The following is a 10,828-nucleotide window of genomic DNA, read 5'->3' as shown; positions in this document are numbered from 1 at the left end:
AGAAGGCAATTGATGTACTCTGTAAAAAATTAGGAATGAAAATGAATTGTTCAAGTAATAAGGTCAGCATTGGCTTCACTTTAAAAATCCTGAACTAGTGGGAAATATTTTAAATGATAATGAATAATAGTGGCAGGGTTTAGGGAAATGGCAAATTTCATCTACTGCTCATGGTGTATAAACTGGCAAAAATTGTGTGCAGGCAATTTGTCAATTTGCATCACCTTTTTCCTAGACTTTGACCTGGCAATCCAACTGCTAGGGATCTGAAATGAGAAGATAAATGATGATGTTTACAATGACTTATGTACAAGGTTGTTCTTTGCAACGTCATTTATGAGAGCAAAATCTTTAGAAAGAACTAAATATCCAACAATGTAGAATGATTTCAATGTTGCAAGCAAATTCAGCCCCTAATGTAATACAGTAATGGATGTTTATTAACACTGAACTTTTTCAGAAATAAATGTTAAGTGCAAAAAGTATATTACAATATATAGCTGTATGTTCACCATATTAATTTCTGAATGCTGTGACTTTGTGATTTTAATTTTGCTGTGTTGTTGCTCTCAACATTTTTCCAACATCTAAACAAGTAATATATATTTCTTTATCATAAAAATTTTAATACATATGCTGTAGGAAACAAAAACAGAGCTATTTTTTGTAAGTGATTATCTGCAAGGTCTTGTAGGGTATTTTTTAAAGAATAGTATACGTTCTTAACAGTATGTACTTAAGTACCAATTAAAATAATAACCAATTGTACAACTGTATGTCCTTAGTTCAGTACAGTATAGTGCAGCATAGTGCATACATATGAGTAACAAAAAACTTTAGTTGCCTAGTTCACGTTATAATAAAATGAAAAAAGAAAGATTTTCTTACTTACGAACTTATATTTTTGATCAGTGTTCTCCCCAGTAGGTCCAAAAGAGTGACTTGTATGAGACTTTGTGGGAAATCAGTTTCAACTCCAAGATGGTTGAAATTAAGATATAGACAATATAAATTTAAAGTGATATGAAAATGAGAAAATGATACTTCAGGACATAATGTAAAAATGGGAAAGTACCTTGATATGTCCTACTAAGTTTACTGTTTATTTGATGATACAGTAGGTACATTTTGAAAATCAACCTACTATAAAAGAAATATTTTTAAAATATTTTATTGTTTTGCCTTTCAGAAGTCATGTAATGTAATAATTATCTTGGCACTCCACTCCTAGAATATTATTTATATGTAAAAAGCAGATATGGAGAAATGGGAAATATTACATTCTAAACATATTAGTTTGTAGGTATAATTGATTTCCTTGTCTCTTAGTTTTTTCCTTGTCTCTTAGTTGTTCCCAGAAGCAAGAATTCCCAAAACTCCTTTATCTTATGAACCTTAGGAAAGCATAGTATAGATTAAACTCAGAACTAGTGAGTTCTGTTTACAGTGGCTCTTACATTTATTCTTGGCCTCAAGCCCTAGTGAAGATGCAAAGACATGAACAAAATATCCTAAATCCAAATATGAAAAGTGTAAGGAGTAATGAGACACTAGACCTTTACTGAAATTATTTTTTAGAGAATTGGATTGAGAAAAAAAGTGCTTCAAGAGACCAAAAATCTGCAAGCTCCAACGATTTAATTCAGTAATAAGGAAACTGACTCAGGGAGAGCTGAACTAAGGTAACAGTAATGCATATTTAGAATAGAGATTTAGGATTGAGAGTAAAAATTTGACTCATGAGGGTGTAGCTTTGTTATCTTTGCCAGTGTCAACAGATGTCATTTAATCTCAGTATATAACTCAATATACCTCAGTTTCAGCGTCTACACTTATAAAATAGGAGAATGATATCACTATATATGAATAAATTATCAGTATTTCCCTCTGGAATAAAAAGTAGTGTGGACAGGAAAGATTAAAGATGAACTTCTTATGTATAATTTTGTATTTCTTAAAAATATTACTTTTATAATTAAAAATCAAATGGAATACTTTAAAAATTATTGTAAGGATTATATACTGAGGAATAAAAGGATATAAAATTAATGTTTGCTATAAATTCTACTTTTTCATCTTAAATATGCAGTGCACATATGGAAGTGTCTGGAAATTTGATGTCATTTGTGAAAAAAAGAGATCATTAACAGATAGCCCCTTTCCCTTAATGACTTTGTGATGTTTACATCATACTTGTGTCACTTGAGAGATGAACCTATTTGAGGAAGAATAAGAAAAAGAAAAGAACATTTAATGATGCAATTGAAGTACTTTTGGCCACAGCATAAAAATGAAACTATAGTCCTGAGCAAATATTATCAATTCTCATCATCATCTGGAGTGTCCTTTATCTCTGGCTCCTGAGATCATCTGTTATAAGAGGCAAAGCAATTGAAGTAGTTCACTTGAACTCAAATAGATATCGTAGAACCCTTTTATGAAGAGTTCATGCCTAAGAAATGTTCCCCTAAGGCATTAGAAATGTTTAGATCACATACACAGTCCCTATTTTTTTTTTTTTTTTACTACGCACCAAGAAATGTACTGTTGTTATATTTGAAGAGTTATCCTTCTGGAGAGGTGGGTGTACGTTTCTTGATTGCTTTATTTCTCTGGAATATATTTATTATAAAAATAATAATGAACACTTTTACCAACTTATTAACAAGGGTGCATTTTCCATTGATCTATATGCGTGTGACTGTTCTCTGCTTACAAATTTGGTAGTGGATATGTTCATAGAGGTGATAGGTGGCTCAGTGGTAAAGAATCCGCATGCCAATGCAGGAGACACAGGAGACGAGGGTTCGATCCCTGGATGGGGAAAATCCTCTGGTAGAAAAAATGGCAATCCACTCCAGTATTACTGCCTGGAAAAATCCTATGGGCAGAAGAGCCAGGTGGGTTACAGTCCATGGGGTGACAAAGAGTCAGACACAACTGAGCATGCACATATTGGGCTATCCCACACAGGCAGAGGTTTTAAAAAAAAGCTATTTGAGGATGGTAGAATTGGACAAAAATTGTGTAACAGACTAAAACAGGAAAATCCTGTCCATAAATTTTCCAATGTGATTGGTGTTTTGAGAGGCAAGAAACAATCAGGAGAGGAAAGAAGCAATCAGGAGAGAAAGATACAGAGTTTAATGGATGGGGAAGGGGGTGGATTCTGAATATCAATTGCTTATTATCCCAACACTGTTCATTTAAATACATCCTTTCAGCTTCTTTGCATAAAGTATTTATTCAACAAGTTGAATAAATAAGTCACCAATTAAGCATTAAAATGTGATTTTTAGATGATTATCAACAATATTTTTCTTCCTAAACAGCCAGCATTTTCCTGTCTCCTTCAGAGTCTTGCCACAGATACTGCAGAACTCTGCACTCCTCTCTCAGGGTGGTTTCTGGGGCCTTTCAGATCTGTGTCCTCTTACAAATAAACCAATATCCTCCACCCCATCTGTAGTTCTCAACTGCATAGCATTATTTTTGAGAAAAGGTTTCAAATTGATTAAGCTCTTTTCCCTGTTCCTGCAAGTGGTAGTAGGTTAAGTTAAATAAGAACAGGATTGTTTTTAGAAGCATAATAGGTTGTCTGAAAAGAGGCCTTTCAGTCTCTCCCTCTTTCTCTCTCTTCTCTCTCCTCTCTCTCAAACACACACACACACACACACACACACACTCACACTCACACACACTATACAGAGCTGAACCTTCATCCATGACTCCCCACTGAATTTCACCAGAAGATAACAACACATTTGATTATATGAAAATATTATATATAGATATGATAACTGTCACTCCCCAATTATCACCTTCTGGTGCTGGTGTAAGAAATCTCCTCTACAATTCCCTGAATTTTCCCAACCCCATTCCTGCCCCCCAAACTTTCACTCTTTAGCCTTTTCCAAATGCGTGATCCTTGAATATTTGATCTTTTATGCAGCTTATTAGAGACTTGTAACAGCTGTCCAACTTGTGTAAGACCTAATTAAAAGGGAAACTGACATGAACATAGTATCCCTGCTTAGACTGAAGAAAGAACCAAACAACATTTTTTTAAGTCCTGTAAATTCCAAACACTAAAACGATGCACACAATTTTTAGAAGTGTTGATGAGAAAGGTGTTGACTCTGGTAAGTCAGCAAAACAGCCTTCAGAGAGAAGCTGCATTTTCATATTCTCCCCCCTCCCAGATGTTAGTAGAACTTGGTTTTTATAAGCTCCATCTAAGTTTGAAGAACCTATGGATTCCTTCCCTAGGAAAAACCTGAGTACATTGCCTTGGCAGCACCATTGACCCAGCAAAGAGGAACTGGCCAGTACCTGAATAATGTTTGCACAGAGCTTTGGAGACTGGAGATTTCTATCTCCCTCTAGCAAAATGCAACTGGTTATTTACTTGTATGCATTTTAAATTCCTCCAAATGGATGCAGAAACTTTGTGTGTTTGAGAGATTGAGGGAGTGTGTGTGTGTTTGTGGTGTGCATGAATCAGTCTGCTAGTGGGTTTTTAAGAGCACTCACGAATCATACTGGGATTTTTCCCTGCCCCCTCCCTTCTTTTCCGGTTCTCAGTGAATGTTTTGGATCTGGAATCAAAGATGCAAGCGTACATTGTGTTTTCACCCTGCAGACTTAAGTAACATTCAGGAAATACCAGAAAAACCTCTCAAAGACCAAATTGACTAAAATTCTATAACAAGTTTTAAAAAGTATGTGCCTGAATTACATATCTCACAGCAAAAAGAAAAGCATACCCAATTTTATAATGTAAAATATATATGATATGAATGTATGTTTCAAATAGCCACTTTCAATATGCTAAAATAAAAAAGGGGGGGGGGGTCTCAAAGACATCAAATAGCATAAAACATTGTACTGCAGAGACGGAAGAAATGCATTATAAAGCACCGATGAAAATGGCGTGCGGTATAATTACCTCAAATTGCTGTTCGCTTGACACCCTGACACTAATTTTATTCAAGCCATCGGGAAATAAATGTTTTAAAAGCACTCTTTCCAAACGCCGGAGCTAGTGGGGGCTGTGAGTTCATTAAGGAAAGGAAAGGGTAAAGTTTTCAGCACGCAAAAAGAATTAAATAATCCTTTAAAATCAGCATCTATGTGAATCGCCAGTCTTTAATGCCCACATTTTTAACGCTTGCCCTGTACGTGGATTGATTTTTTTTTTTTTCCTTCAGCATTCCCTCAGCAGATGGATTTTTGCTACTGCAGATCAGCAGAGGGTGTCAGATCTTTGAGTGCACCAGGCTGGAACGAGCAGAGCTTCTTAGCAACTCTCTTCTCCCCCCTCCCCATTCTCGCGTTCTCTCCCTCCCTCAGACAGCTCCCCCCCAACCACCCGCCCTCCGCCCCCTCCACGTAATTCCGAAAGAGCAGAAGAAAGAGAAGGAGAACAAGAAAAGAAGAGCTAGTAACCAAGAGAGAGCCGGAGTCCAGGGGGGGAAAAAAAAAAAAAGGCTGAAGAGGACCGAAGGGGAGGAAAGGGAAAGGATGGACAGCCACAAAACGCAGCGATTGCGGAAATTTTCCAGCGCCATTGGTTCGGCAGCTTGAGTCCTTCGGTCCGGCGTGATTTCAGCACCGGGGGGACTGGACAGCACCTCGGGGGTACTCCTGGGCAACCCGCAGCCACGGCAGGAACTCCATCAAGCAGCCTCAACAACAGAAGCCACTGAAAACCCTGCTTTGTATCAGAGAGGCAAGGTCAGTCCGACGCACAGCCATGCACAGGCAGTGCGCCTGTACTACGCTGCAAACCCTCTGCTTGTTTCTCTAACATGCACTTGCTTCTAATTACCAGCATTGTTCCCTTTCTGATTAGTGAGGAACTAGGCGAGATTCTGTAAGGGTGTATTTTTAATTTATATGTACATATTTAACTTCTTTTTCGTTATCTTTAAAGGGTTGAGAGGGAGTGAGTGGGGTTATTGGTTCCACTTTTTTTTTTTTTTCTTTTTGCTTGCCTTGCACTACTGTGCCTGGATAGTTTGTAGATATAATTATTGACTGGCGCCTGGGTTGTTGCAGTGCGGGGGGGTTAGGGAGGAAAGAATCCACCCCCACCCCCCCAAACCCTTTTCTTCTCCTTCTCTGGGTTCGGACATTGGAGCACTAAATGAACTTGAATTGTGTCTGTGGCGAGCAGGATGGTCGCTGTTACTTTGTGATGAGATCGGGGATGAATTGCTCGCTTTAAAAATGCTGCTTTGGATTCTGTTGCTGGAGACGTCTCTTTGTTTTGCCGCTGGAAACGTTACAGGGGACGTTTGCAAAGAGAAGATCTGCTCCTGCAATGAGATAGAAGGGGACCTACACGTAGACTGTGAAAAAAAGGGCTTCACAAGTCTGCAGCGTTTCACCGCCCCGACTTCCCAGTTTTACCATCTATTTCTGCATGGCAATTCCCTCACTCGACTTTTCCCTAATGAGTTCGCTAACTTTTATAATGCGGTTAGTTTGCACATGGAAAACAATGGCTTGCATGAAATCGTTCCTGGGGCTTTTCTGGGACTGCAGCTGGTGAAAAGGCTGCACATCAACAACAACAAGATCAAGTCTTTTCGAAAGCAGACTTTTCTGGGGCTGGACGATCTGGAATACCTCCAGGCTGATTTTAATTTATTACGGGATATAGACCCGGGGGCCTTCCAGGACTTGAACAAGCTGGAGGTACTCATTTTAAATGACAATCTCATCAGCACCCTACCTGCCAACGTGTTCCAGTATGTGCCCATCACCCACCTGGACCTCCGGGGAAACAGGCTGAAAACACTGCCCTATGAAGAGGTCTTGGAGCAAATCCCTGGCATTGCTGAGATCCTGCTAGAGGATAACCCATGGGACTGCACCTGTGATCTGCTCTCCCTGAAAGAATGGCTGGAAAACATTCCCAAAAATGCCCTGATAGGCCGAGTGGTCTGTGAAGCCCCCACCAGACTGCAGGGCAAAGACCTCAATGAAACCACTGAACAGGACTTGTGTCCTTTGAAACACAGAGTGGATTCTAGTCTCCCGGCTCCCCCTGCCCAAGAAGAGACCTTTCCCCCTGGCCCCCTGCCAACTCCCTTCAAGACAAATGGGCAAGAAGATCATGCTACCCCAGGGTCGGCTCCAAACGGAGGTACAAAGATCCCAGGCAACTGGCAGATCAAAATCAGACCCACGGCAGCGATAGGGACTGGCAGCGCCAGAAACAAACCCCCAGCCAACGGCTTGCCCTGCCCTGGGGGCTGCAGCTGCGACCACATCCCGGGGTCGGGTTTAAAGATGAACTGCAACAACCGGAATGTGAGCAGCTTGGCTGATTTGAAGCCCAAGCTCTCCAACGTGCAGGAGCTCTTCCTGCGAGATAACAAGATCCACAGCATCCGAAAATCGCACTTTGTGGATTACAAGAACCTCATTCTGTTGGATCTGGGCAACAACAACATCGCCACCGTAGAGAACAACACTTTTAAGAACCTTTTAGACCTCAGGTGGCTGTATATGGACAGCAACTACCTGGACACGCTGTCCCGGGAGAAATTCGCTGGGCTGCAAAACCTCGAGTACCTGAATGTGGAGTACAACGCGATCCAGCTCATCCTTCCCGGCACCTTCAACGCCATGCCCAAACTAAGGATTCTCATTCTCAACAACAACTTGCTGAGGTCCCTACCCGTGGACGTGTTTGCTGGGGTCTCGCTGTCTAAACTCAGCCTGCACAACAATTACTTCATGTACCTTCCAGTGGCCGGGGTGCTGGACCAGTTAACCTCCATCATCCAGATAGACCTGCACGGAAACCCCTGGGAGTGCTCCTGTACCATTGTGCCTTTCAAGCAATGGGCAGAACGCCTGGGTTCCGAAGTGCTGATGAGCGACCTCAAGTGTGAGACGCCGGTGAACTTCTTTAGGAAGGATTTCATGCTCCTCTCCAATGACGAGATCTGCCCCCAGCTGTACGCGAGAATCTCGCCCACGTTAACTTCGCACAGTAAAAACAGCACTGGGTTGGCGGAGACCGGGACGCACTCCAACTCCTACTTAGACACCAGCAGGGTGTCCATCTCCGTGTTGGTCCCAGGACTGCTGCTGGTGTTTGTCACCTCCGCCTTCACTGTGGTGGGCATGCTCGTGTTTATCCTGAGGAATCGAAAGCGGTCCAAGAGAAGGGACGCCAACTCCTCGGCGTCCGAGATTAATTCCCTACAGACAGTCTGTGACTCTTCCTACTGGCACAATGGGCCTTACAACGCAGATGGGGCCCACAGAGTGTACGACTGTGGCTCCCACTCGCTCTCAGACTAAGACACCCAGCCTGGGTAAAGCAGAGGCGAGAGGAGGAGGGGAAGGATGGAGATGCCCCTCCACGGCCCCACTCTGCCAGCATCCCCGGGGGTGGGGTAGGTCGGAGGAGCCCACACCCAAGTCCAGCGCGCCCCGAGGCTTGATGGACAAAAGTAAATAAATAACTATGGACTCGCTCGACGCAGAGGGTCTGACCCCTTTAGTACCCTTCGGGAAACAAAGAGCAGACTGTGGTGAGCGGCAGAGAGCTGCCAAATCGCTCTTTGCTGCAGCCCCTTTTGACAAAGCCCAGCAGGAGTCCTGCTCAGAGCTGAGACGGTGCCCCTCCCCGCGGGGGAGGGGCTGGAGGGGATCGCGGTCCTATACATATATACATATACCTACATCTATATAGAGAGATAGATTATCTATTTTTCCCCCTGTGGATTAGCCCCGTGAGGAGGTGGGGGCGCGATGGCTCCCTGTTGGCTACGGAGGGATGGGCGGTTGCACGAAGGCATGAATGTATTGTAAATAAGTAACTTTGACTTCTGACAAAAAGTGCTGCATGGCTCGCATGGAATCCACGCGCTCCAGGGACGCTGCCCTCCCAGCGACTGGGGACCCCGTCACGTTCACAGCACCCACCCTCTTACCTGATAAGTCCCATCATATCAAACTTTCTATAAACAAAAATACAGCATAATCAGAAAGTGCCATTTCGCCATTATTTGTGATCGGTAGGCAGTTCAGAGCGTTACGTTTACTGTGAACAACAACTACAACAAATGTAAAGGTTTTATTTAGGATATTTGCATGGCTAGTCATCAGTCCATTTTATGAGTTAAAAATGTATTTTGTTGAACAAAGTTTTTATGGGTTGTTTTGGGTTTTCTTTTATTTTGATGGTGATTTTTCTTTTGGAGGGGGAATATTTTTCTATACATATCCAATAATGCCTTCCATCTGAATGTAAAATAAGTACCCATGATTTCTATTATAGTATCAGTGTAATTATTAAAAAAAAAAAAAGATTTTGAGGCAGTTAAGCATGACCAATTAATGTCACTCTAGTGCTTAGGCTGCGATCTTATGGTAGCAATTCTGTGCTGGTGTAAATCTTACTTATAAAGTAGGAAAAAAGAACCGAGGAAGCACGTGGAACTTACTAATTCTATTCGAGGATTTTATAATGGCATATTTTTTCAGTATTAAAGTGAAAATGTTTTCAACTCTGGGTCCTTACATTTTTCCAGCTTCGTATTTGCAACATGGTAAATTGGATTTGCGGTGGAAGGGATGCGGGAGGGGGATGGTTGGGGGTGGATCCCTTTAAGAGCTACATTAAGGCTCTCTCTTTAATCCTCTCAGCTTTTTGCCCTTTAGTACTCCCCTCCCCCTCCATCCCCGCCGGGACTTCTCCAGTTTTCCCCTGTGGTTAAGGTCTTTCCCCGACACGCCCCCTCCCCCTCCCTTTCCCCCCCCATCCTTATGCGGCAGTGAATCCCTTTATTAATACTGGAAATCCTTGGCTGCTGCTGCTGCTGCTGCTGCTGCACACACTGCAGATATGTTAAGGATGTTAGTAGAGATTTGATTTAATTGACTGTCTAGATCGGTCTCATTAAACAGTGGAGGTTTCATTGGTCAGCACTCTTTGATGAAAGACAGCCCTAATGACTGGCATTTGAGATGCTGCTGGCATTTTGAATTCAACATCTGCTGAAAACGGTAAAACTAATTAGTGCCCACCCACCCTGCCCGCCCCAGCAACTGCATATTGAAATTTGTTAAAGCACTCATCTTTATGGAAATCAATCATTATCCTAAAGAAGTGTTTCTCTGCTATCATTCGGATTTCTGGTTGTGGCCCAGTAATTAACAAGAAAAGCATTGAACTGTTTGAATTTTATGAGCCAATGTAACTCTGGCCCCAATCATATTCCTCTGGGATTTCTAAGCAGTCTATTTTATCAGCAGTTAGGGGACAAAACAGCAAATAAAACCACAGTGTTGATGGGGTCTGCATTCCACCACATATCCACCTTTGAGAAGTATGTTAAAAAGACTGCAGACCACAGATTAAAAAAAAAAAAAACAAACCCACAATTGTAGGATTGTAAATCAGCCAATGAAAGCCCCCAGAGCAGTTGTAAGATTTGCCTTCTAGAACTCATATTCTAAAGAGAATAAATTTCCCAGAACAGTGATGTTCTAGAGTATGTATTATTTATTTTAACGCTTTTTAAATAAAATCTTTATTATAAACCATGACTATTCCTAAGGCCATTCATCATTTTCTCTCTTGATTCTTTTGTTTGTGGAATGCATTTCATAGTAGTGTGATTGTAACCTACTATTCTTTGACAAATATAATGGGTTGTTATTTATTTAATCATTTTTCATGTCAAGACCTTAATTCTTTTATGGAAAGACAACTGGATTCCTGGTAGGCAATCAACAGATTTACTCTTGATGAAAAAGTTGGGAGAGAGAATGAGTTATATATTCAAGGATTCTATGACCT

At 41.5% G+C, this 10,828-nt stretch overlaps 1 protein-coding gene across 1 annotated transcript; it reads left to right on the top strand.

Moving 5' to 3' along the window:
* Nucleotides 1–5,161: 5,161 nt before the first annotated feature.
* SLITRK1 (SLIT and NTRK like family member 1) lies at nucleotides 5,162–10,575 on the top strand. Its single transcript, XM_061435193.1, has 2 exons — nucleotides 5,162–5,736; nucleotides 6,179–10,575. Exon 2 carries the CDS (start codon nucleotides 6,232–6,234, stop codon nucleotides 8,320–8,322), a length of 2,091 nt encoding a protein of 696 aa, XP_061291177.1. The 5' UTR covers nucleotides 5,162–5,736; nucleotides 6,179–6,231; the 3' UTR covers nucleotides 8,323–10,575.
* Nucleotides 10,576–10,828: the final 253 nt, after the last annotated feature.

Source organism: Bos javanicus, chromosome 12 (genome assembly GCF_032452875.1).
Source record: "Bos javanicus breed banteng chromosome 12, ARS-OSU_banteng_1.0, whole genome shotgun sequence".
Taxonomy (NCBI): Eukaryota; Metazoa; Chordata; class Mammalia; order Artiodactyla; family Bovidae; genus Bos; species Bos javanicus.
The sequence above is the reverse complement of the archived record's forward strand: the minus strand, read 5'-3'. Positions and strand labels throughout refer to the sequence as shown.

What these genes read in the sequence shown, in the direction of transcription:
- SLITRK1 (XM_061435193.1), top strand. Translation starts at nt 6,232, where the DNA reads ATGCTGCTTTGGATTCTGTTGCTGGAGACGTCTCTTTGTTTTGCCGCT.